At 42.7% G+C, this 26,729-nt stretch overlaps 4 protein-coding genes and 1 long non-coding RNA gene across 14 annotated transcripts in view; 3 read left to right on the top strand and 2 right to left on the bottom strand.

The window, feature by feature from the left end:
- The window catches only part of dnaaf11 (dynein axonemal assembly factor 11), a 49,264-nt gene extending 41,545 nt beyond the window's left edge, over window positions 1-7,719 (bottom strand). For 2 of the 9 annotated variants that reach the window (XM_086271796.1, XM_086271788.1), the window contains exons 1-5: window positions 6,131-7,687; window positions 4,766-4,933; window positions 1,459-1,536; window positions 1,185-1,357; window positions 618-838 (exon numbers count right to left, since the gene is read on the bottom strand). In XM_086271796.1, the coding sequence (XP_086127922.1) occupies window positions 618-838; window positions 1,185-1,357; window positions 1,459-1,536; window positions 4,766-4,933; window positions 6,131-6,140 (650 nt within the window). In that variant the 5' untranslated portion in view covers window positions 6,141-7,687. Of the gene's footprint in view, window positions 1-617; window positions 839-1,184; window positions 1,358-1,458; window positions 1,537-4,765; window positions 4,934-6,130 lie in introns of all 9 variants that reach the window. The other 7 variants (XM_086271790.1, XM_086271787.1, XM_086271789.1 and 4 more) reach the window with 7 other exon arrangements.
- LOC147307664 (uncharacterized) lies at window positions 6,683-12,992 on the top strand. The gene is made up of 4 exons (XM_086271812.1): window positions 6,683-7,165; window positions 8,319-8,434; window positions 9,072-9,198; window positions 11,433-12,992. Exons 1-4 carry the CDS (start codon window positions 6,907-6,909, stop codon window positions 12,269-12,271), a joined length of 1,341 nt encoding a protein of 446 aa, XP_086127938.1. The 5' UTR covers window positions 6,683-6,906; the 3' UTR covers window positions 12,272-12,992.
- A 152-nt stretch (window positions 12,993-13,144) lies between these two features.
- LOC147307663 (uncharacterized) lies at window positions 13,145-20,772 on the top strand. Its single transcript, XM_086271810.1, has 3 exons — window positions 13,145-15,951; window positions 16,905-16,965; window positions 18,066-20,772. Exons 1-3 carry the CDS (start codon window positions 15,601-15,603, stop codon window positions 19,010-19,012), a joined length of 1,359 nt encoding a protein of 452 aa, XP_086127936.1. The 5' UTR covers window positions 13,145-15,600; the 3' UTR covers window positions 19,013-20,772.
- Window positions 14,246-22,088, bottom strand: LOC147307662 (uncharacterized). The gene is made up of 3 exons (XR_015126034.1): window positions 21,459-22,088; window positions 20,769-20,859; window positions 14,246-15,978 (listed from the first exon to the last, which is right to left on the bottom strand). It is a non-coding gene; the product is annotated as an uncharacterized LOC147307662 (long non-coding RNA).
- On the top strand, window positions 21,532-26,616 carry LOC147307661 (uncharacterized). 2 transcript variants are annotated; one of them, XM_086271817.1, is made up of 4 exons: window positions 21,532-21,962; window positions 23,147-23,244; window positions 23,329-23,407; window positions 23,568-26,616. In XM_086271817.1, exons 1-4 carry the CDS (start codon window positions 21,671-21,673, stop codon window positions 24,392-24,394), a joined length of 1,296 nt encoding a protein of 431 aa, XP_086127943.1. In that variant the 5' UTR covers window positions 21,532-21,670; the 3' UTR covers window positions 24,395-26,616. The 2 variants fall into 2 exon arrangements, with proteins under 2 accessions (XP_086127943.1, XP_086127942.1); XM_086271816.1 differs by having other exon boundaries at window positions 23,326-23,407.
- The last annotated feature ends 113 nt before the right edge of the window (window positions 26,617-26,729 follow it).

The following is a 26,729-nucleotide window of genomic DNA, read 5'->3' as shown; positions in this document are numbered from 1 at the left end:
TATGAATCACGTGAAGATTCCATAAGAGTAATTTTGCTGTGGCTGCACACTGACAGTAAAGGTCCTGGATCTTGACTCCCTATAGTTTTAGAAAAAATTTAAGATGTTATCATCACTTATTGTTACTTTTCACGCCCTCTATCGCAGTTAGCAACACCTCTGACCGCCTAGAGCGCCTCTACATACATGACATCCTCGTCAGAGGTCTTTAGTCCGCCTCAGGGACCAGGAAACTAAAGGAGACACAGTGTTTGCAGTCTGAGCCTCAAAAATCTGCAACAGCTTCCTTGAAATCACGTTTTCTGGATTTCACTTTCACATATTTTACTTCCAAAACAAATCTCTAAGTGTAAAGCAGATATGAGAGTGACTCATCATAAGCCAAATCTAGTCCACACAGCAAACATATTTGTCCCTTTTTTCCCTCTTCCTCCTGATTTTAGCAGTTTCACTTACTTGACTTGAATATTCTGCTGTTTGAGACCAGATTTGTTCAACATAATCATGCGTATTAACAAGGACGTTAATAAAAAGTGAAATCTTGTCTCACTGCAGTTTGGAATTGCAGCATCTCAGAAACTTTCTGTACAAGAGTAACGATTTATCTTCTCACTCACGCTGTGTTGTTGATGTCGGTGTACCAGCGGCCGTCAAAGCCTGGTTTCCTCTCCTTCTTTTCCTCCTCAACTCCTGCTTCCTTCCTCCTCGCCTCCTCTTTCTCCTCAGCTCTCCTCCTCAGGTATTCCTGCTCCTGCTCAGCGACGCACCTCCTCGCCTCCTCCAGACCCTGCGAGGCTCGGATCCGTTCTGACCGGCTGATTTCTGTCCCGTCCAGACTCTGAGGACACAGAGCGAGAGCTGGAACTCAAACTCTGAACCTCCATCAGGGTTTAAGCTCACAGCCTGATGACCAAACTGCTTTCAGTGGTCTTTAAACGACTGTCACACATTTTTCTCCTGGAGCTTCACTGGCTGTTGCTTTCACTGAAGTGTTCTCAGCTCTGACCTTTTAACATCCGACTAACTGAATCCCTGCAGACACTTTTTCATCAAATACTTTGTCATCAGAATCTTCCAGACGGAGCTCAGCTGCCTCAATCATAAGTAAAAAATAAGTAAACCCAAACAAATAACAGCAGCCTCCACCTCTCTGGCTGTAGACGAGGATCCACCTCAGACGTTACCTTGAGCTGAGGCAGTGCAGCCACCACAAACTGCCTGTAGCCCTCGAACTGCGTGCAGGGATTCCCCGCCAGAAACAGCTCTCGGAGGTGGATGTTGTGTCTCAGGGACTCCACGCTGCTCAGGCGGCCCACAAAGTTCACCGTCAGGTCCAGTTTCTGCAGGCTCTCACAGCCTGATGAGCGGGAAGTGGAAACAGAAAGGCGACATGTTTACATGTTTACAGGCAGAAAAACAAGCGCTGAATTAAAGCCCGTACATACGCTATGCACTGACCTTCAAGGTTTTCAATGACTTCAATGTTGTTCAAGGCCAGATTCAAGTACTCCAGCTTCTTCAGTCGGCCAACATTTTCTAAACGAACAAAAACACAAAATCACAAAGTTCCTGTAGAGGCAGCTGATGACTTTTGAGAACAAAAGCATCTGTGTGAATGTTTTCCTTGGTAAGATGATGTGACAACACATCTAACATCTGACTGATGTCAGCTATCAATCAATCAATCAATCTTTATTTATAAAGCACTTTTCATACAAAAAACAATGTAGCACAAAGTGCTTTACATAGTTAAAAGCAGCCCACCCCACCCTCCAACTCACTCCCCACACTCTCATTAACATAAATGATGTGAATACACACATATCCCCACCCCCCCCCCACACACACACACACATACACACACGCGCACACTTAAAGAGTAAAAATTGGGCTGGGCTCGCATGAGCCAAGTGATGAAACACTATAACAGGGAGCCGTCTGCACCGGGAGCCGGTCACAGACCGCAGCCTCCAGGCTGGGCACACAGCAGGAGGGAGGCCAAGGAGCCCCCCAGCCAGGCTGAGAGTACCCCCAGAGACCCAGCAGCCACAGTCGATCACAGCCCCGGTGCAGAGAGCGCCCTCTGAGGAAACACTGGAGATATGACACAATAGGATATATACAGGGTAAAATGATAAAATAAATAAGAACAGGATACAATATAAATATAAATATAAATAGAGTAAGAAGATTAAAAAATGAATAAGAATAAAATCAATAAATATTAGGTAAAGTCTAAATTAATAATAGAATAACAGGATAGAATAAATAAGCATAAAATAAATAAACGTTAGGTGAAAGCTAAATTAAAAAGGTGGGTCTTGAGCCTGTTCTTAAAAACATGTACGTTCTCTGCGGCCCTGAGCTCCTCCGGCAGGCTGTTCCACAGACGAGGACCATACCACTGAAAAGCTGCCTCTCTGTGAGTATGTGTCCTGACTTTAGGGACAATCAAAAGGCCAGTACCAGAGGACCTCAGGGTCCGCGAGGGTTCGTATGGTAAAAGCAGATCTGAGAGATAAGAAGGCCCGAGACCATTAAGACATTTAAAAACCAATAAAAGAACTTTAAAATCGATCCTGAAACACACGGGGAGCCAGTGCAGCGATTCTAAAACCGGTGTAATGTGGGCCCGCCCTCTGGTCTTCGTCAGCACACGAGCTGCCGAGTTTTGCAAAAGTTGTAAAGTTGAAATATTCTTCTTAGGAAGACCAGAGAGCAGGGCATTACAGTAATCAATGCGACTGGTAATAAAAGCATGCATCAGCATCTCCGTGTTGGCCCGAGAGAGAATAGGGCGGACTCTGGCTATATTTTTTAGATGATAAAATCCAATTTTGGTTACATGTTTAACATGTGGGATAAAACCAAGCTCAGAGTCAAAAATAACACCCAGGTTTTTCACTTGTAGCGAAGGACATAGTGAAAATGCCTCTAATTTAGACAAGAGTTTCTCTCTCTGAGCCTCAGGACCGACAATTAAAACTTCAGTTTTGTCCTGGTTAAGCTGTAAAAAGTTTTCTGCCATCCAAGATCTTATATCTAAAATACAGTTAAAAAGGGCATCCATTGGTCTGGTGTCATCAGGAGACACGGAGATGTACAGCTGCGTGTCATCAGCGTAACTGTGGAAGTTCACTCCATGCCTCCTGATGACACTGCCGAGAGGGAGCATATACAAATTAAAAAGTACAGGGCCTAGAACCGACCCTTGAGGCACACCACATGTCATTTTATGGATCTTAGAGGAGCATGTATCCATACTCACCATAAAAGTTCTGTCAGAGAGATAGGAAGTGAACCAGTTGTGTACAGCACCAGAGAGGCCCACCATGTGTTTCAGTCTGTTTAAAAGAATAGCGTGGTCTACTGTATCAAAGGCTGCGCTTAGATCCAGTAGCACCAGGACTGAGAGCTTTTGGGCGTCCCAGTTACATCTAAGATCATTTAAAACCTTTAGGAGAGCCGTCTCTGTGCTGTGGTTCACCCTAAATCCAGACTGGAATATCTCCAGGATCTGTCTATCATTGAGAAAATCAGTAATCTGAGTAAAAACAAGTTTTTCTAAGATTTTACTTAAAAATGGTAAGTTGGATACAGGTCTGTAGTTATTAAAATCATTACAATCCAAATTGCTCTTCTTCAGAAGGGGCCTCACCACCGCCGTTTTAAAGGCAGCAGGGAAGACACCCAACTGAAGAGAGCAATTCATCATGTATAAAAGCTCAGCCTCAAAAAATCCATAAAGTGTTTTAAAGAGTGAAGAAGGGATTGGATCTAAAAGACATGTGGTGGGTCTCACTGTGGAGAAAACTTTCTGAAGGTTCTCAGCATTAACCAGGACAAAGCTGTCCAGTGTCTCCTCAGGTACAATCGAGCCCTCAGATGTGTTTACAATCATATCGCGATTAGATAAAATATCAGATCTGATGGCGCTGATCTTTCCCCTGAAGTGGTCTGCAAACTGCCCACAGAGCGAGTCTGTGGGGGTTCTTTGGGAGCTGTTAAAAATCAGGGTTAAATAAATGATCTATGGTGGAAAAGAGGACCTTGGGATTATTTTTGTTTTTACTGATTATTTTGGCGAAGTATGAATTTCTTGAGTTCCTTAATGTATTATTGTACATTTTAAGTTGCTCGCAAAATATTTGATGGTTGATAGCATTTTTATTTTTCCTCCACCTCCTTTCTGCTGCCCTGCAATTTCTTTTGAGTTTTTTGACTTCTTCGTTTCTCCAGGGTGATACATGTTTTACGTTAATCTTTTTGGTGGTGAGTGGAGCAACGGAGTCAAGGCTTTTCTTCAGTTTGCTGTTGAAATGATTAAAAATCAGATCGCAGGGTGCAGGTAAAATCACAGGGGGGCATACGTCTAAAACCCTGGTAAAATTTGCAGCCACTTCAGAGGTTAGATAGCGCATCCTCACAGTTCGCACCGAGGTCTCCCGCTGAATAAAACCGGTGATGTTAAAAAACACACAGTAGTGGTCAGAGACAGCCAAGTCAACAACAGAGGACACGCTGGTGGACAGCCCATGGGTGATGACCAGGTCCAGAGTGTGTCCTCTGTTGTGAGGACACACTCTGGACCTGTAAGAGCTAAACTCAGCCCAAGTAGTAGTGGCCCAAACATAAATACCACAACTGTTCTCATGACCTCACTTTCATAATAACTGGTGATATTTCAGTAAATAGACCAAGCCAACACTAAAATGCAGTCATTTCTTCCTTCAAAGGGTTCTACCCACACTGAGGCCCGTCTCACCGATCCTGGGGATGAGGTTGTTCTGCAGGTAGAGGATCCTCAGCTCCTTGCACCACCTGTCGAGGTGTTCGATCCTCTCGATGTCCTGCTGATGCAGAGAAACTTCCTCCAGTGAGAAGATCTCACACTCATTGTGCTCGGCGCGCCGGCGGATCAAATCCTGTGTGACTGAAACAGATTTTCCTTTGAACTTCATCTGAATCCGTTTCTAATAAAAACGTCTTCTCAGCAGGTCAGCAGGAGTTGGGGAGAATCAATGCTGCAGCCTGGTTTAACCTGCTTCACTCAATCTCTAATCACAAATTATTCAATCAATACTAATTTATAGTAGATGCTAATTAGAAAAATAAAACTAAATAGTCATGTGTGTTGTTAAACATGGTTTTAAGTCGGTTAAAAACAGGATCCTGATGACCTGAAATAGTCCGTTTTTTTAATAATTAGGATGTCTTTACTTTCATGGCCAAAAAAGTGTTCAAAGCTTAAATGTACAAAAACAGAATTCTGTTTTCATAAATTCAAGTTGAGTTAAAGCGTGCCTGTTAAGTCACGTGACTTAAAGTACTTTTTAAAACACGAAAACTCAGAGCAATCCTGTCCCACATAAATAAACTTCTTATTTTTAGCACCATAAAATAACACTATATTTAATTTAGCAATGTAGGCAAAGTAAAGAGGAGTTTGGGGCTTTTCATATAAAATCTGGAAAGAAAAATCCACTGATTTTTGTATAATAAATTTATTCAAAGATTTAACTTCGAGTTATGGATATTTAACGATTGACAGGCCCTTAGAGTACGTAAGAGTGGGCTGAAATTTGGGACTTTTTCATTTAAAAAAAAATCTAAATTTTTTTTAGATTCATCAGAAACTTTCAGGGTTAAAAAAACACATTTAAGCTGCAACCAAATCAACTTTAAACCCAGTATTACAATCTTGATACCCGCTCTAGTTCCCTGTAAACATACACCTGTGATGTTTGAGAAACCCAGAACATAATTAAAAAACTCACTTTCATTCTGAAATATATTTCTAGTATCCTTTAAGTGTCTTCAAACTATCACGGTATACAAATACTCGAACTGCTGACAGACATATGAATATATATTTTGAATCATTCAGAGAACTGAACTATTTTTACTAACACAGACTAACACTGGAAATACTAAATACGTTTTCTAACAACATGCTAACTTGAATTTCACCGCCATGACCGTCCCGTGAGTTCATACCGGGCACAAACCGGTTCAAAGCGGGTTTTAAAACAACAAAAGTTCACGGACAGGCCACAAAATCGGTTATACTGTCAGTTATGAACATTGAAACAACAAATGGTGTATTTTTGCCTCTATTTCTTTCACTTACTGTAAACCATCGTCGTATCTGTGGCCAACCGTTGCCATGGAAACCAAACAGCAGCTGCTGCGTTCGAGTGCTGTGGTAAAATGCACCTCTCCACACGGACTAAATGAAGTTACATTGTTGACGGTGCTTTTTGAAATTGCCCTATGCTGACTTTAAGACTGTCACGACAGAGGCGCGGATATTCACGAATAGGAATGCTGAGATCTTTTCAGATGTGTGCTGCTGTTTAACTTTGAAGTGTGGTTACTTTAATTATCTGAAGAGGCATTTTGCTAGGCTCTTCGACTGTAACTAAAAAAAAACCGTGTTGTTAATTACTTACTTGGGTAAAGTAAGGCTGTGATGATTTACAGCACTATGTTCAACTTCAGTTGATATCTAATCGTAGTACAGACATATGTATATTGTTAAAACTGGAACATTTAAAATATTTAAAGACACAAATATACATTAAGTATATTTAAATAAAAAGATTATCTAAAAATACGAAAAGGAATCCAACAATTGTATCAAAGGTAATATATTTAAGCGGAAATTGCGGAAATTTATTTTGAAAGTTCTGGCGGAAGTTGCTAAAGAGACTACGGATCCACTCCAAACAAAAACGGTCGGTGCTCCGCAGCATCCATCCTATTTTTCACCGGGTTTGAAAAAAAACAAACCCTTTCTTAGCGTGAAAACGGGCGGGCCGTCGCTCCTCTGCTGAGTCCACAGTGTTTGTTAATGTCGATTTAATTCGCGGTTCGGCGGCTGGTGTCGTTTCTCGGTGGCTGAACATGACGAGCTATACGGGGTTTCACTCTCAGCTGACGTCCATCATGGAGGCGCTGACCAAAGCAGCGGTGGCGGAGATCTGCGAGCTGGTGGACGACAGCTACGCGGTGCTGCGGCTGGAGATCACCCGCAGTCACAAGGAGAACGAGGCGCTGCGGAGGAAACTGGAGCTCATTGAGTCCATCATCGCCCGGGGTCACCGGGGCAGCGCCGCCGTGCTGGAGGAGGAGGGCTGCGAGAGGCTGCTGGATTTCACCCCGGGTGAGTTTTCAGGCTTTCGGTCATCTGCAGGTCAGTGATGTTTCGAGCGCGAGACTTCCTGTGTCTAGGCTCACAGCGCGTTTCAGAGCGACGTGAACCAAGCTCCATTGAAAAACAGTTTAAAAGGCGTTTTTTCACTGCCCTGTCAAAGATTCAGACACTTCTGTCTCCGCATGATATTTTCCAATAGTCATGTATGAATTCGGCTTATGAATCAAAGTCAGGACTGCACTCAGTGTACACTTTATTCGGGTGTTTTCACTGTAAACCAAGCACTGGTAATGCGTTTACCAGTCCCACTTTGAATGAACCAAACTTTCCAGCTGCTTCAATCAGCTGAAATAAAGAGATGGTATAAAGACGCAGAAAATACGAGTCATAACTAGAAAAACAGAAAAGATCTTGAGATTTAAAGGTGGATTTCATTAAACGACTTTATTTTTAACGCTACCAAAATGACTGACTTTGATATTTGGGGGGCTAAGGTGGGAGTTGGCAGCTGCTGTTTGACGATTCAACCAGCAGCTGACCAGTTATAAACCCATTATAAAACCAGAATAAAACCAGTTAAACCTAGTATGAAACCTGTATAAACAGTTATAAAGCCTTATAAAACCAATTAGACCAGTATAGAACCAGTTATAAACCAGTATAAAAGATGTTATAAAAACAGTGTGAAATATGTTTGTTCACTTTTTTACTGTATTTTTTTCAGTTATTGACCTCTTTTATTTCATCTTTTATTTAATTGAGCTTCTTTTTGTTATTGTTTTGTCATATTTGTGATTTATTGATCTTTTCCACTGTTGTTTAACATTTTAGCTGCTTTGTTAGAAGAAGTTCCCAGCTCCTGTGATAAATAAAGAATATTTCATCATATTAAATAAATAACTACAGAGCCGCTGTCTCATTCAAATCCCTTAAAAAGATTCATTAAGTTTAAGTTCTGTGCATGTGCAATATTTGGTCTGAAAGATGCAGCATTCAATCACAGTCATGTGACTTTAAAACCTTTAAAGTTTTAAATTCCTCACAGTTTTAAAATCAGCACAAAACGGAGACAGGAGTGGATCCTGTGTTTTGTGTTTCTCGGTCTCCTGACTCACTTAAAGACCTTTTTTTGTGTTTGTGGCGTTTTTTAAAATTCTCTCAGATCATGCCTCGCCCGCTGGAGTCAGCGCCAAACAGCCGAAGGCGTCAAACCTCAGACGATGTGGACGTGTCGCGGTGCTGGAGGTGACAGCGGAGGCGAGTCCTGCAAACGCAGAGGTGAGATTTCCCACCACATCAGCTCTGAGCAGACCCGATCACAGTCAAATAACGATGTGATGTTAATGTGCAACACGAGGAGGGGCTTCCTTTTTAATTTTCAGAAACGTTTTTGCCTCGTAGTGTCGTTTTTTAATCAAATTAGAATTAAAATCTTAGCAGCAAGCTCAGTGAAGCTTTCTGTTTCCCTCTGAATGATTTGAAAACAAACGGCTGAACTAAATGACGTCAGCTCCACGTTTGATCAGCTGCACTAAAGTTTTCCTCTAAAATAAATAATCCAAAAAATAATGAAAAGGTCTAAAGTGTAATAAAGTTTGCACAGATTTTGATAAAAAGATGAAAATGGAATGAGTTTGGATATTTAGAGAAAAAACTTTTTTTCATGAATGTGAAAAGTCGCTAAAAAGCTTTCATCTTAATCAGGCCACACTTAGCAGGTCTCCCTGAATCAGAGGAAGCAGACCGAGGACGAGGAAACAACGTCTCCCTGAGACATCAAAGACAAAACAGCAGGAAGAACATCTCCGGACAGAAGGCCGGTTTTCTGCACAGCGCTGACTTTTTTCCTCTAAACAGCAGAAGATGTGTCACTGTCACAAACATTTACTACAGCTCTGCTTTTTCTAACTGTCAGGACGGTTCGACAGCAGCTGCAGAGGAGACAAACGAACAGGATGTTGTTCTGATAAAAGAGGAAACACCAAAAGAGGAAGCTGAATCTGACCTCGCTACAACAGATGAGCTGCTTATCAGTGAGGACGGTGAGCAAGCCAGCAAAATGTATTTAATTCCAGGTGGAGGCACAGAAACACTGTGTGGATGTTAAGTGTGTCTATTGATTTAGTTTAATTGCATTATTATTTAAGAGCAACAATCACAGAGTTCCTTCTTTAAAAATGCTAAAACTCACGTGTTAAATCCTTACAGTAAAAAAAAACAATCAATAAGTGAATATTTTAAACTAGCAGCAAAGTTCCACCAAATAAAAGCAGCAGAAACAAAATCAGATCAAACCAACTGCAGTCCACTCAATTTAAACTTTCAAAATAAGAGCGAGGGGACAGGCCAGCAGTAAATGGATGGGATTTTTTTCCTCTGATGAATGAAAAATAAAATTGTAATTATTTTTTCATTTGTTTTTCAAGACTTCATTTATGTATTTATTTTACCTCAAGGATAAAATATACTTTATTTATCCTAAAGTTGGGGAATTCCTGTTTTACAGCTGAAAAAAATTAAACACAAGTAGATTAAATAAATTCTAAATTTAAAAATGATCAGAAAATGAAATAAATTAAATAATTAGAAATTTAAATATGCGTATTAAGTAACAGCCACAGACTGTATAGAACAGGGGTCAGCAACCTTTAACACCCAAAGAGCCACGTGGACCCGATTTCCACCCAAACGGAAACTCTGGGAGCCGCAAATACTTTGTGACATCTAAAATGAAGATAACACTGTATATACTGTTTTTTACCTTTGTGCTTTGTGTGAACAACTAAGGTGTGCTGCTTATGAAATCCATGAAGTGCTACAGAGAAAATTACATTATTTATGTAATTAACACATTTTGAACTCTTAAAGAAATATAACAAAAGGAAAGCTGAACTAAAATGATCCAGCAAACAAAAACTGTTGTGAGCCGCTATCCTCATACCTTGGCCTGACTTTTAAAAAATAATTGGAAAAAAAAGCACTATGCTGCTAAAAAAGGAAAAATAGATATTTGCAAAATTCTGCCTAAATATGTATTTTACCTGGTTAATGTGTGCGGCGGGGCGTGGTCTGCAGCGCCGCTGCAGGGGAGGCGGACGCACCTGAGCGGCACCCGCAATCACGCCTCGCCGCCTTAACGTCTCTGCTGTTGTGTTGGTGTGTGTCGGGCTGTGAGCTGCAAAGCTGCAGCCGTCTGTGTGCGTACAGCAACCGTGTGTGTAAAGTGGTCAATAAAGAGATGCTGAAAAGCGTGTTCATGCAAACATCGTCGGGTCTGCCGTGGTATGTTTACAACGGGACTTCTGCTCCTGAACCTCTGCGCACAGCGTCTGCAGATCGGGGCTGTACGAAGTCAGTTTCATCTTTACGCAGAACTGTAAGCTGTCATCTGTGAGGCGTGAGCGGTGTTTGTTTTTAACATAGTTCACGGTGGAGAACAGCTGCTGACATAATGTGGATCCAAGATCCATAATTGGCCTGCCTGGGGTTGAAAGTCTCGATAAATGCACGGCGTTTCGGTGGGTATATCGGCTTCCGCGAGTGTGACGCTTATTTTGAGTGATGAAAAAAATAATAGAATATAATTTTATTTTTATATTTCAATATCACAATAATCTTCCAATTTAGAACTACAAGTTAACAAAGAACTAACATAAATAAAACACACCTCAGCTAAATACTTCTAATTTATTTTCCCAAACCACGCGCAGCCGCACTGTAAGGACTAAAGAGCCGCAGGTTGCCGAGCCCTGGTATAGAACATAAAAAATAAGGTCAGTATGGAAGCGCCTTAAACTTGCGTTCTGTCTGAAGGCCACCAGGTGGCGATAGATGTGGTTGCAACAAGATTTCTGGTGCTGTTGAAGAAAACAACTCTGTAAGCATCTTGCAGCTGAGTTTATGTGCTCTCTCATTTTGGCTCATTCTGAATAAAAAAAAAAAAAAGTTTTAAAAATCTTGCTCATGTTTCAAAATGATCTGTAACCTGTCAGTCACAAGTTATTAGCCAATGAGCATGATTCCACCGTCAGACCCGCCCCTCCTCATCACCTCTTGTTTTTTTGCAGTCAAGCTGAGGCCCTCAGGCTTTAAACTATCTGTGGTAATAATACATGAGAAAGTATAATTTCAAAATAAAAGCATGTGGTAGACCACGTGCAGGAAAAACAGCTGTTTTTGTTTCTGTCACATTAAAAAACAAAATCACAATAAAAGAGGAAGAAGAGATTCCTGACCTGCTCCGTTTGAACTTCAGTTTTCCTCTGTGTGTCTGCAGGGACCGAGGTGCCGACGTCAGAGACGGAGGACAGTGAGCAGGGCGCGTCTCGGTTGAGGATCTCAAACACAACCTGCGCCGACCTTCGGCCGTGGGACCAGAATAATAACGCGGTCTCAGAGCAACTCGCGCATCACGAGTCCCGCAGCACGCCCGGTTCCCCGCGGCCCACAGGGGGCGTCGAAAGCTGCTCCTCGGACATCGTGTTTGACTTGGCGTCCGAGTCGGAAGACCGCGTTGTGTCTGTGGCTCACAGCAGGAAGTCGTTCCTGCTTGAGTCAGGAGGAAGTCCGGCCTCGCTGCCCGGGACCTCGGAGCTGAAGCGTGGCGTCTCCCTGATTAGTTCACTGCCCTTTGACTCAGAGCTAGATCTGTGCTCATCATGGACCAATCAGGGCCTGCCGAGCATGGTGCCCGTCCCTCACCGGCCGTACCTGAAACCGGACCAGCGTCCCACGCTCATGGACAAACAGTCTGACTTAAATGCCGGCGGTTTCCCTTTGGCGCTGGCGCTTGGTGGCTCCAGGCTGGACGCTCTAGAGCTCAACCGCTACAGCAGGGACCGCCGCTTCGTCTGCAGCTACTGCGGCAAGTGCTTCACGTCCTCCCGGAGTCTGGAGACGCACGTGCGCGTCCACACCGGTGAGCGGCCGTACAGCTGCGCTCAGTGCGGGAAGCGCTTCACACAGTCGGGTCACCTAAAGACGCACCAGAGCGTGCACACCGGGGAGCGGCCGTTCGCCTGCGAGCACTGCGGGAAGAGATTCGCCGGGAAGCAGAACCTGAGGATCCACCAGCAGAAGCACCATCAAGGCGAGCAGGCGGTCGCGGCCTTTTAACCTGGTTACCAGAGAACTCGCTGCTGTTACTCAGTTCTAAGACATTTGATTGGAAACTGATTTTATATCCACTGATCAGCCAAAACATTAAACACTCCTAACAGGCTTCCCTGAATAAATAACATCGTGTGCGGTCGGATTACAGTGGATGTTCAGCTCGCAGCACATTTCTAGAAACGAGAATAATTGTTGCCATCTGACCAGCCTGAAGGTGGAGGAACAACATGGGAGGAGCCAAGCAAAAGAGTAAAAACAAAGGAAACACTGGAGAAACCCTGGAACTGTTCACTGTGGATCAGTCACCGTCAAAATCTAACTTATCCACTTCATACCTGCTTCTTCACTCTGTCGTCGTCCACTTCTGTCTGCAAACTCTTCTTAAAGTTCCACAAAACCAACAAAACACTGAGGACCTCCACCCGCTGCACCTGTGGCAGCACGAGCTGGTTCTAATGTCGTGGCTGCTCGGTGAACAGACCTGATCAGTAGCTCTGACTGCTGTTGTCTTTCAGGCCTTACCTGTTTGTAACCATCTGCCTCTGTATTAAATGAGGCCCTCTGACCTGACCCGATCCTTCATTTCTTACAAACAAACACGGCCCTGTTTCCAGGTTCCCTTTGATTGTTTTCAAGCTCAAAAACTGAAGAAACCGGCGTTTGGATGGAGCATGTGAATATTTTTTGTTTGGCGTATATCTGGAAATAAAAGTGTGCGCTCTCACATTGATCATTTTCTTTGCTTTGCTCGTGTTTCAGGTGCAAAATCTGAGGGAAGCAAGAAAATTCATATTTTGGACGTGATGGTCATCTGTTAACGACTGTGTTTTAAGGTGGACATAAAAAAGATCCATCAGAGAAAGAACCACAAAAATACAGTTGCTGTTTAGTTCAGTCGATCGATTAGGAATTCTCAGTCTGATCTCATAACTTAATATAAGTTTATAATGTATAATAATGTGTTAAAATTAGAAAATAATTCAATTTTCAAGTGCTTTGAGGGGTCAGTGAGACTAGAAAAACTTATTATTTCCAGTTATAAAAATATGTATAAAGTATAAATTATAAGAATATTAAAAGTCAATGTGAGCACAGAAAAGAAGTTCAATTATAAGATGTCAAAATTATGCAAAAAGCATCTGAAATGTGAGAAAAACTTTCAATTCTAGATTCTGAGAACATTAAATATTAGAGAAAAATGTCAAAATTATGACAAGAAAAAAGTTCAGTTTAACATAAAAAACTACAAAGTTATCATTATTTGTCTTAAAATGTCTAAATTATGAAACTTTGTAAAAGATTGTTTTGAAATTGAGAATAAATTAAAGATGATAAAATAATGAGAAAATTCTTTTTTTAAAAAGTGAAAACATAAAAATTCTGTTTTTCAAAATAAGATGTGAGTATTACGTAAAAGCATGATGAGATTAAAAAGTAAATCAAAAGATAGTTTAAAAAATATAATGACACATTTACATTAGATGAAAATGATGAGATGTTAAAAGTGAAGAATTTCACCATTAAAAACGATAAAACCAAAATGAAGCTGAGAAGTGAAACAGTAAATAATGTTAAGAATATTACAAACATTTAATAAAAACATTAAAAAGTCAAAATTGAGATAAATGTAAGTAAAAGGTCAAATAAATCATTTCATTGTGATTTAATTTTGTCTTCATTACTTTAGGAAAACTAAACGATCCTTGATTTACCTGCAGGTTAACACACCTGGAGTTCTGCTTTTTGATGCGACACCTGGCAGCCAATCAGAGGACAGCGTTTCCTCAGGCAGCGTCTTGTCTTTGTTGTGTGTTTGGAGTCTGAACCGTGCTCTCCGTTCAAACTGACAGCTCCACAGCTCAGCCTGCAGTTTCTAATAAAAACAACCAGAATCTGTCTTTAAATTATTCACACAGTGAATAATAATAAAACTAATAATTATCATTAGTTTTCAAAATGCTTCAAGGATCTGAACAGCAAACAGAATATCAGTTTGTTTATGTTTACAGTCCTGTTCTATTTATATTGCATTTACTTGAATCTTAATTGGCTTCTATTCTTTCTCATATTTACACAAGTGAAAAATAACAAAATGATAAACAATATAAATACATCTGTAGGTTCTCAACCACTGAGGATAGGGTCAGCCCAAATACACTCGGAGTCCTGAGCTGTTGAGGTCACCTGAGGAAATGCTTGTCGTGTCCTGAGAGCCGATGTCCTAAGCGACCAATCCCGTTCAGTGATGGTGGATCACAGTGGACACTTGACCTCCTTCACTCCTCTCTCAAACTGCAAAATGTGAACGCTGGCTTCCTCCTTTAAATGCAGCTGTACAGCTGAATCATCAACCCGCGCTCACATCTTGCCTCAGGTGACCTCAGCATGATGGTAGGGTGGACGCTCAACAGGTCACCCTCAGGGAAACCTTGAAGGGCAGGGAACCGACGAGGGGTTAAACACCCGGGAAACACAGCCAGTTATCTTAGAACTGAAGAGGCCTCTTGGATGAAAAGCAGAGTCTTCATGAACATGTCTAAAGACTAAAATATTAATACAAAAGCACAACAAACTAAGGTAATTGAATAAAGTATAAGAAAGAAAGGAATGGTACAATAAATGAAAGATTATTAAAATCCAGCCTCTTCTATTAGATCTTATAGTTTGAGTTCATACATTTTCCAGTTTTACTTTGAATCTTTATATTTATAGTTAGTTATTCTATTTTTATGAGTTTGTGTCAGTGTCATTTTGCATTTTTGTTATTTCAAAAGAATTTTATCTATTTTTTTAATGTTTTGATGATGATTTTGTCCAATTTACTATCTGATTTTTTTAAAAAGTCTATTATATATTTTCCTTTTCCTACCGACTTAGCTTTACATTATTACAATTACATTATTATTATTATTACAAATAATGGTTTTATTATTTTATTTAATCTGCACTTTTCATAGTTACCATTATAGACAGTTTTTTCTTATTTATTTAAACCTTTTCACTTGTACTATTTTAACCGCCTGAAAACGCACTTTTTTCCTATTTTTACATTAAACGCTTAGCGCTGTTTAATTACGCATGCTCTGTTCTGTTTTCTTGCCGTTAGCAGTCGCTCACTGACGGTGTTCTTAATGTAGTTCTGTGGATAACAACAGGCTCTTATTCTGAAGGCAGCGGTGTTGTTCCGGAAGTGAAGTGTTGCAGGAACCGTTTTCTCTTTTTTCTCTTGCCGACGGTTGAAAGTCCAAACAGGTTCCGCTCGCGGCTCCATTGCGCCCACCTTGCGGCTCCGTGTGGTCCGGTTCGGGTTCGGATTCCGTTGGTTCGTCGGGATGTCCGGTTTAAGCAGCAAAGCTCTCCACGAGCAGCTCTCCGTCATCATGGCCGCGCTGACCAAAGCGGCGGTGGCGGAGATCTGCGAGGTGGTGGATGAAGGCTATGCGGTGCTGCAACTGGAGATCACCCGGAGCCACAAGGAGAACGAGGACCTGAAGAAGAAGCTACACCTCATCGAGTCAATCGTGGTCCGGGGGAGCAGCGGGGGAGGAGGAGGAGGGGAGGCTGCGGATGCGGAGGGACCGGAGGTCTCACCGGCGGCGGAGGCTACGCAGCAGTCGGGAACAACGCAGCAGCAGCGGGAAGGTGACGGACGAGGAGCCGCGGCTGGAGCGGTGCGGGAGGAGGTGAGCACTCCGCCGGTCTGAATCAACCTGAAGCCCGGGAACAGGCCGACATCAGAGAGCAACAATAACAATGATAACAACCGCAGGTTGGAGCCGGAAGTGTAATACAGTCAGCTCACAAAACGGAATAAATAACATTTTGTCTGAATGACATAATTACCTAAGAAATGTCCCGGAAACTTTCTAATAGAAACACGTGTATGTAATCACAAATATATGTATTTGTTATAAACAATAATGACTAATAAAATGAACTGAATCAATCTGCAATCAGTATTCAAAACAATTCAGATGATCGTTTAATTTATTGATATTGTGTGCCAATGCTTAAATATTTAACTCAATGTTTTATCTAATCTGACAATAAATGGAAGATATTTACAACGTGTGGCCTTTTTAAATCGCCCAAGATCTGAAAATTCTCTGAAATGAGGCTAATTTATCAAATCTGATAGTTATTAATTACCGCAGTAATAATCAGAATAGTTTTGGAAATAATTTAAAGTTAAAACTAGTTTAAAAGTTTTCATTTATTTCACTTGAATTAAAACCAAAATGTATAAACCTCGAGTTCATCCTTACAGTTAATCAGTACAGAATCGTTTTCCTCAGATTTAATTTCACTTTTACAAACAGGTTTATGCCATCAAATTTTCTTTTCCAAACAAAAGGAGAAAATGGTCTTATCTCTGCACATGCTCAGTGCAGCCTGATGTGTTTGTTTTGTCATCAGGCCTGAAGCTGGTTTTGTTTTAGAAACCTGAGGGCAGTTTGAGAGAGAGCATGATCGTTAACTGAAGATATGAGATACTGAAGTTTAAATTAATTTCAATGATAAGTCAGCCAATCAGGAGTCCAGAAACATTTATTCTTCTTTAGTTTGTGTTTCTATAAAAACAGTATTTTAATCGTCTCCTTTTAACGTTGTTTTTTGTGTTCTGTGGCGTCTGCAGCTTCCAGAAGTGGTGCTGATTAAAGATGAGGACTCGGACAGTAACGACGTCTTTGAGGAAGGTGAGTAAACGACCTGCAGCAAATCTTTTGTGTGTTTATTAACAATGATTAAGGTTGTGTTCATGCTCCAGAACGATTTAAAACAGAGAGAAAAAAACAGAAACGTCTCTGTAAAATAACTTTCTGCAGAGCTGTAGCATTACGGCTATTTACACCCAAACTTCAAAATTGAATTCCAAAGTAATAAAAAATCTGCTGCACTCGACTCTGAACGCACCACAGGGAACAAACAATCATTAGTAAAGAAACACATCAATAAATTACCAACCATCTCTATTCTAAATAAAAGCTGAGTGTAGTCGTCATGGCTACGGGTTTCTATAATGCTCTATTAGGAAAAAAAGAATTAAGGAGTGACATGTGGTCACTTCACTTCTTTCTCTCCTTTCATTTTCCTGTGTCTCCTTTAAAATGTATGACATGTATCAGTTTACACCATGCACTGCTCTGATATCAGTGTTAGATTAATGAGCTGGATTTGGCACTGTGAGAACGAGGATGGGAGTCTTTCTTTGTAAGTTAAGGCATGAGTGATTTCTTAACTTTCTAAAAATAAAAATGTCATTCTCAGGGAGAAAAATCATTAAATTAGAAAAATAAATAATACTTACAAAAAAAAGAAAAACGGCACATCATCAACAACATCAAGAATACTCCGGGCTCATCATCCACAGCTGATATTCATCTAATTTGTCCTGATGAGATCGTTCTCATTCCCAACGTGTAGCATACCGACAATTTGTCCCGAGGTGTCCCATAGGAGCGTTCCTGTGATACGTGTCGGATTGTGGATCCAATCCAACAGAATGAAGCTCCCGGTGGTAACACACGTTCCAGCCGTGTATTCCAGCCCTAAACCTAACCACAACCTTAATCTTGTTAGATGGTGTTTTCTAAAGTGATTCATGATGAGAAAGTAAAAAAAAGTGTACATGTGTAGATTCATTCCAAACAGTTCTCATGTTTCCGAAAGCGTAACATATTGTTGTATGTTAGGTTTTGGGATGAGAACGTGTTGTTCTGATGCTCAACATTTCACAGCATTGAATCTTATCATGAAAACTTTAATGATTCTTTCTTTCTTTTATGTAATTTCTTAGGTACTAAGTTAACAGCTGATGGGGTGGCGCCTGCAGCCAGAGAGGGCATCACGTCGACTCCCATCAGCCGGCGCACAAAGCGGCGCTGGCGTGAAAGCTTGGAGTCCGAGAATAGGTCATCGTCTGAGCAGCTGGCACAGAAAACATCCGACCTGACAGCAGGGACGCAGAAGACCGTGTCCGTCTACACTCTGGACTCTCCCGATCGTGAGCCGGAGGGTTCCGAGCAGCTTGACGACGAGGTCGAGATGGAACCTGGCGAATCTGCTGGGTCGTACTCGTCACAGATGGACCCCGACATTCATCTGGTTCAGGAGTGCTCGCTGGTTCCTTCGAACGCCAACAGGCCGGTTTATTTTAGCAGCGGCGCTCTGATCGAGTCTCCGTCAAACCAAGCAGACCTCGATCTGACTGTCGACCCAGGGTGGCCCAAACAGTCAAAGGGTCAAATTACTTTTACTGCGTTTCACCAAGACGGAAACACGGATGGCGACGCCTTTGGACTGAAGGTGCTCAGCGTCTCCGGCTCGACCCCCACAGACTGCCAGCTGTCCGAAGCCAGCAGCTCTGCCTTCGAGTACGAAGACGGCGGTGATGTCATGAACTTTGCCCTATACAGGGACCAGGCAGGGCGGCCGCAGCTCTGCAACGGGCAGCCGAGCGCAGGAGGCAGAGGGAAGCGTTTCGCGTGCTCCCTCTGCAACAAGACGTACGCCACGTCGCAGAACCTGGAGGTCCACATGCGCATCCACACGGGCGAGAGGCCGTTCAGCTGTGAGCAGTGCGGCAAGAAGTTCACCCAGTCGGCTCACCTGAAGTCGCACCTGAGCGTTCACACGGGCGAGCGGCCGTACGCGTGCAGGCTCTGCTCCCGGAGCTTCATCGTCAAATATAGCCTCAAGTTGCACATGAAGAAGTGTCACCCAAACGTCCCGAGCGACCCCTAAATGCTGGTTTTTACGAACATTTAAAAAACATTTATTTTGTGCTCGAGCTGCATCCATCAGCTAATATGACTATTTTTATAACTTAAATTATTACTTAAATTTATCATCTTTTATTCTTTCACTCTAACATCTCAAAACATAAGAGATCAAATCTGTCCATAGTTTATCTAACGTGCTTCACGTGTCTGTGTCACTCTGTGATTGGCCCACATGTCGTTCAGCTACTGAATCTGATGCATCTTATCTCTAAAAACTGCCTGTAAAAACCAGTTAAGATATTTTATTTATATCAGCCCTGTTGTCTTTATTTCGGGTGACGTCTCTTGTGCATAAGAAAAGGCCTGGCAGTCGCTACAGACATGAATTGGCCGTGATGGTACTGGGACTGTATATAAAAGATGGACCATGGACACTGTGCCATCACTACAGGCTCCGCTTTTTGAAACTAGAAGTGACCATATTTAGATTATAGGGTAGCGTGCAAAGTTATCAGCTAATGCAGAAGTGCCTTAACCTGCATTTTTAAGATGCCACCAGGGGGCGGTAGCTGCCTGGTCCTGTAGAAGTCTGTGTGGAAACTGCCCTGTGACCTGACCTCTGTAAAGACATCCCTAATGACTTATAGGCCCAGTCTCTCATTTTCAATGAACCCTAGTTAGTTTTCTAAATTTGGATCATTCTAAAAATTATCCAGGACATGAGTCTGCTAGACGACTCTATGAACAGGTGAAGTCACGTCAGCTACATCCATCTTGTAACACTGTCCTCGTCCTTAACTTAAAGCCTTAACAGATTTGAAATATTTCACCCCCCCATGCTGCTCTTAGTCTTCAAACTGTCAAAAGAGACTAGAACCATATTTGTAGCAGTTACCATAGCAGCCTGTAAACATCAAAACATGTTTACAGCTGCTACGGTAACTGCAGCCTGATGTCCACCTGAAGTAGCCTCCGGTGGACATCAGAGGAACTGCAATTTTTCCTTGTACTCTGAAATTTACTCCGAAATACTTTTTTTTTTTTTTTTGTTAACCCTAAAAGCTGCTTAAATTGTTACCACATCACTATGTTCAGCTCCTTTTACCTTAAATACTGACAATTTGAGTTATTTTAACAGACATGAACAGGACACGTGAGCGACACAGAAAGAAACCTTTCTAACAAGAATCATAAGACACGTTACATGTGCTCATCCATAAGCCAGGTTTGTATTGATTAATGTGTTTACATGAATCAATAGTATTACCAAGCAAATCTGTTGACATGTAGCTACATCTGCACGTGCAGCAACACCCAAACAGATAAAAAACGTCTCATTCTGAATAATTTAAACACTTATGATGTTTAGGGTTTCTAAGTTCATAATTTTCTGTTTTCTTGTTAACATTTCTGCGTTTGTTGGACAAAAGAAAAAGGTTCCAGGAAGCTGTTACACACATTTTTAGGCTTTTTAGCTAAAATAAGAGCATCATGTTCATCAGTTAAAAGCTGTGCTGTTACAAAGTCTACTGCACATATTGGAAGTTGTTTCACAGAAAGTATTGTTGATACGGTTTATGTTGAATGACAGTTTGTCTAATGTTTGGGTAATAAAATGGTTAAAAAGTGTTTTGCATCTTATTTCATGTGTAAATAATAATTCGTTTGTTCAATGTAGATCAGGATTTGCAGAAACTATCAAAAGCCTTCACAACCAGGTGCAATGTTTGTGTGGTTTTTCCAGACTGTCATTGTAAATAAGAATATGATTTCATTACCTGGTTAAATAAAAGTTCACTGGCTTCAGGCACAATGTTGAGGTACAAAGTGATGCCACATGAAAGTACAGTTCAGTTTGAGTCGATATCTCTGCAACACAATACACAACGTGTCATTTCTTCAAAGTCTGACTTAATTTTCTCACATTAAAACTAATTTTTAAACAAAGTATATTTAGGTTTTTAAATCCAGAGAACTTCTCAGTACTAACCATTTCTGGCTTGAGAACCTCGTTATCGCTTGTTTTGTTTTTTCCTTCTTCTTTGGAAAAACAATTTGTAGGACTAAATATTGGCAATATTTATGGCTTTATCAGTGAGCAGGAAATTAGACTACTGGTTGATTTGGTTTGATTTTGTGATTTTATACGGAAAAGCTTGTTTTTAAAATCACATTTTCACACATGTATTTGTTTAATATAGCTTTTACTCTTAAATAATTACTATATTCATTTGCATTTGATGGTTAGACACGCTTATTAAAATGGGGACGGGGGTACCGGAGCAAAAAGGCTCTGGTAGAAAAACATCATATATTTCTTTTTTTTTTCTTCTTTTTATAACGAACAAGAGACTCACAAAAACAACAAATAAAATAAATGTTAAAATGAAATATAAACGTGAGTTGATACAGGTTTCATCTCCCTAAGAAGGACAATCAAACGAGGAGTTATTGGGACGTTTTCATACCTGAAATTTGCTTGAAACAGTAAAAGGATACTTTGCACATGCGCACTGTGGATTAATTCCAGCCCCCGCCATCACTTCCTGGTCTGTATCGGAGAGCGCACATCAGGTGAGCGGCTACATTCAGGTAAGCTAACGGTGGAGTCTAAGGTCCTGCCTCGAGCCCGCGGTGTGGATTGTTCTGCTTCAGATACACGCACGCGCTGGATTGGACAATGTCCCCCGCGGCCACCTTCCACGCGCAGCTCGCCTCCATCATGGAGGTGCTGGCCAACACGGCCGTGGCGGAGATCTGCGAGCTCGTGGACAGCGGCTACTCGGTGTTGCAGCTGGAGATCTCGCGGAGTCGCAAAGAAAATGAGGTGCTGCGGAGGAAACTGCGCCTCATGGAGCTGCGGGCCGCCCGAGCGACCGCACTGCGAGCCGCGGTTACCGCCAGCGGCAGCGCGGTGCTCCACGCGAGCGGCCGCGCACGAGCCGAACTGAAGAGGAACGCGACCGCGACAGGTAACCGACCGTTAACTTCTAAATTCACAGCGACTACACTGTAAAAACGAAAGGAAAACTTTTTGACCAGAGTGCAGCATGAACTCGATTAATTGATGCGGTCAGTTTGGTAACAGTTGTTAATCATTTCCAGCTGCTTTGGTGTCAATGAAATAAACAACAGAGTACAAAAAGAAATGTTTTATGTTTATTAATTTTTCTGACTCTTTCCATTAGTTTTAGAGGTCAGTAGCACTTCTGATAGTATGAGGCGATTCCTGTGCCCTACCTGCAGAGTTTGCACAGGAAGTAAAACACCTCCAGACTGGCACATTAATACGTGCCATTGCCAGCAGTTTTGGTGTGTCTCCCAGCCCTGTCTCAAGAGCATGAAGGAGACTCTAGGAGAGCTGGACAGGGCAGTAGGAACCTTAAACCATCAGCAGAACCAGTATCTTCTCCTTTGTGTAAGGAGGAACAGAATGAGAACTGCCAGCAGGCCATTAGTGTGAATGTCTCTTACCAAGCAATCCGAAGCAGACCTTACGTGGGTAGCCTGAGGGCCTGAGTTCCTCTTCTGTGTTTATTGCCCAGCACTGTGAAGCTTGATTGGCATCAGCCATAGAATACCGGTACCTGATTTGGCAGATCCCCCGCTGGCGCCCTGTGCTTTCCACAAACGAGGGCAGGCTCACCCTGAGCACACGTGATAGACGTGAAAAGGTGTGGAGACATCGTGCCAAAATTTGGTGGTAGGTCAGTGATGGGAGGCATTGAGGGATGCACAGATGTCTACTGGCTAGCCAACGGCACCCTGACTGCTGCTAGGTAACGGGATGCAGTCCTTGGACCCGCTGTCACAACCTGTACTGAAGTAGCGGGTCCTGGGTTCCTCCTGGTGCACGACAATCCCCGGCCTCATGCGATGAGTATGCAGGCGCTTCCTGGAAGATGAAGGAATTGATATCATTGACTGGTCCCACGCTCGCTGGACCCAAAACCCAGTCGAACACATCTGGCGCATTGTTTTAATCCATCCAACACCTCAGACTGTCCAGGGTTTTTAAAGAACTGATGTAGATCAATTTGCAGAAGAAAAAGGACATAAAGGACAATAAAATCGCAGCAATGCACAGAAAAAAAATAACATTTACAGCTGTACATGATTCAGAACTTTAAACGCCGTCCTCACTCCCCTCCTGCAGGTGAGGTAGTCTTGTCCAGAGTGTCCAATCAGGCGATGCCTCAGTGCAGAGACCACAACTCACCTGCAGAGCCGAGACAGGAAACCACACAGAGTACGGTGAGTAGAAAAGGTGGGAGGAGCATTAGCAGGATTTCCTCCCTCACTCTTCATTTTTTAACCTCTCTCCTCCAATTCCAGCAGCCTGCAGATGCTACCACAGCTGCTGTGATCAAAGTGGAGGACGATGACTGCGTATCCTGGTCCCAGTCTGAGCCGGACAGTAAGTATAAGAACCTGAAGAGAGCCTTTTTCTCCCTGTTTGACTCAGTGTAGTCTTTTTAGTTTGTAGCTGGCTCATACAGGACAGATCTAAACCCTATGGTGTCCAGTTTAAGCTGTGTAAGAGGCTAAAACTCTTTCTGCTTTCCTTTTATCTCCAGAAGGTTTCTGTCATAATGAAGAGGGACAGGTGGAGGCAGAAGCTGCAATCAAACAGGAAGCAGCAAACGATGGTGGCATCTCGTGGACGAGCGGGGAAGTCAGCTCTACCTCCACCTCTGTCCAGAACACCCAGAGGTCAGAAACCAGCAGTTACGACTGTTTGATATTTGAGCCACAGCTTCAGCATGGCTCCCACACCACCCAAAATCCTCTGGGAGCGGAGGCCGGCTGCTCATCAGCGTCCAATTCAGGTGGCAGCTTCACATTCCCGCACAGCAAGGTGAGTCTGTCTGCAGCAGAGCGACCTGCAGGTTTCCAGAGCAGCCAGCAGAGGGCGGTGCCTGCAGACGAGCTTCCTGTTAGGAAGGAGACGCCAGGAGAACATCGCTCCTTCATCCGGAGGGGCGGGTGGAGACAGGATGCCATCAGCAGAGCGGCAAGCCACAGAGGCGAGGATGGCGGGGGAAAGTCGTTCGTCTGTAACTGCTGCGGGAAAAAGCTCGCCTGCCTCAAGAACCTCAAAACCCACATGAGGGTCCACACCGGCGAGAAACCGTTCGTCTGTGCGCTCTGCGGTAAACGCTTCTCAGACTCCAGCAACCTCAAACGCCACCAGAGCGTCCACACGGGCGAGAAACGCTACGGCTGCGTCCACTGCGGCAAACGTTTTGCCCAGTCGGGATCGCTGAAGGTCCACATGACCGTCCACACAGACTGCAAACAGTTCAGGTGTTCGTACTGCAACAAGACATTCATATCAGGCAGCCACCTGCGGCGCCACATCACTCTCCATGCAGGAGAGAAACGGTTTGGCGCCGTGCAGTGACAGCTGGGAGAAGCGGCATTGCAGATATCTGCAGTGAGGTAGTCTCACAAACACGTGACCTACTGTAAAAATGTGTATCGTGTATGTTTGAACACAAAACAGATGTTCTTGGATCACCTTCAAACGTTTTCACGTGTTTCATTGGAACATATGGCAGCAGACAGTGTGGCCGCCGGGGATCGGCTCGATTTCAAGCCACTGCTTCCAGTTTTAATCAGACTTCGGAGTCGCTCTTAGTCTGGTCTTCTTCCCAGGTGAGGAGACACCTGGACAGATTAGGTCTTAATATTAATAATAACTTTATATAGCACTCTTCACCAGGTAAGAACTATGTACATAAAACAACACAATCGATCATACAGCACAAATCTAGTTAAAAGCCAGTCTAAATAAATGAGTCTTTAGCTGCTGTTTAAAAGAATAAATACAATCAAGGCAACGTAAAGATGGAGGCAAAGCGCTCCACATCCTGGGGGCCACCGCTCTGAGATCTGACTCCCGTGGTCTTTAAATGTGTTGGTGGGACTACCAACATCCTTTGATTAGATGATCTCAGGCTGCGAGAGGGAGCGTGGTGTTCTAAAAGACCGGAGATGTCGGCAGCAGCGTCACGACGTTAGAAGTCAGCACTACGAGTTTGAACTGGAAGCCAGTATACTGAGAATTAAACTGGTGTAATGTGCTGTCTTTTTGTTAAGAGCCTTGCAGCAGCAGGTTGGCTGGGGACATCCTCAGTGTCCCCCCAGAAGAGCTGGAGGCATCTGGTTCTCTGTCTAAACTTTGACCTTTGACCCAGGTAACAGAAGGAAGGCAAGAAAGGGCTTTGTGTCCATCAGGTATTTGTCTTGGGCGTCAAGGTTGTCATGTTCAATTAAAACTCGGCTTCAGTTAACTGTGTCCATGCTTACTAACCTAAAACCAAAATGTAATCGTACTTTCAGTAGTTTCAGTCTTTGTAAAATTGCTGAACCCAAATAAAGCCCGAGGAGCTGTTGCACTTTGCCAGTAAAAACAAAGCAAATCCACAAAATCCAAAGCTAACAGCTCTGTTTGGATAAAGAGGATGGATACTGAAGTGTGGTCACATCTGCAGAGAAAGAACTCCTCAAAAGATCCTGAACTGAACTCTATGGAAAAAGGTAACAGCCAATGAAACTTCCATGAGGGGAAAAAGACTTTTGAAGTGTAGGGGAAACGTTTTTAGTGGATGGTGGTGTTTGATTTAAACTCAAAACTGTTTTAACAAGTGAATTCAAAGTGGGCGCCACAGCCTCCTGTCTGGGCTGGGAACTCGTTTAAACTAAATCTTAAAATTTCCATTAAACATTTACATTGAAGAAAACATCCATCCCACTGTCTCATTTGAAGTTGGGTCAAAGTGGTAGCAAGCTCAGGAGGGCACCTGAGACTTTTCTAGACTTCTGTTTCTCCAGCAATGGTTTCCAGCTCTTCCTGAGACGCTCCCAGGATAAATATCAAGTGCATTTCTGATTTCCTCTGGATCTATCGTCACCCATATGGGATTGGAAATCCTCCAAGGGGAGATGCCGAGGAGGCATGCCGATTGTGTCCTGAACCTCCTCAGATGTAGGAGCAGTAGATCTAGGTGGAGCTCCTCACCTCCATCTCTAAACTGCCGCCGATGTGACAACCAGAGGTCGCCGACTGTTGAGTGAAGTTTAGATACAACAGGCCAAGTAAACAATAGTCTTTCCCTGAACTTGTATGTGAGCGATTAAAGAGACTACAGATCCTGAGATCAGCTCCAACACCTGAGCTTTCTGTGTGGCTTCCCCCAACAATCCAAAGACGTTCAGTTATTGGGGGAATCTAAAGAGCCCATAGCTGTGAATGTCAATGGTTCTCTGTGTCTCTGTGTTAGCTACGTGTCAGGTTGGTGAGCTTTCTGTGGCAGCTGGGATAGGCTCCACCCTCTGATAAGAATAAGTGGAAGAGAACCTCTACTTCCTGTTTCAAATTTCACTGGTCATGGTGTCACCGGGCAGGGACCGAAAATAATCCTTCACAAGTCTTGTGGTTTTTCAGTAGCAGGTGTTTTATACAACGTTCATGTGTGAAACTAGCCTGTGGTTGTGTGAAGGTAACAAATGTTTATGACTGTACATCGAGTTTCATTGTGACTGACGTGTAACTGAAGAAACGTGAACGAACTTCCTTTTTCTTTTTTATCATTTTTAATAAAAGCAGCTGCTAAAATCAGAGTGCTTTGTTTTTGTTTTAAACTATTCTGATCACTTGAAATTTGATCCTTTAGGTGTCTCAGTTTTAACATGACAAAAGTGGAGAGACTGAGTCAGGTTTATTTTCTTTTTCC

The sequence above is a fragment of the Aulonocara sp. 'chitande type north' Nkhata Bay genome, linkage group LG18 (assembly GCF_057382095.1).
Source record: "Aulonocara sp. 'chitande type north' Nkhata Bay isolate Kocher_YH1m ecotype deep benthic linkage group LG18, A_spYH_male_GT1.1, whole genome shotgun sequence".
Classification (NCBI taxonomy): domain Eukaryota; kingdom Metazoa; phylum Chordata; class Actinopteri; order Cichliformes; family Cichlidae; genus Aulonocara; species Aulonocara sp. 'chitande type north' Nkhata Bay.
This window is presented reverse-complemented; position numbering and strand designations above follow the sequence as displayed.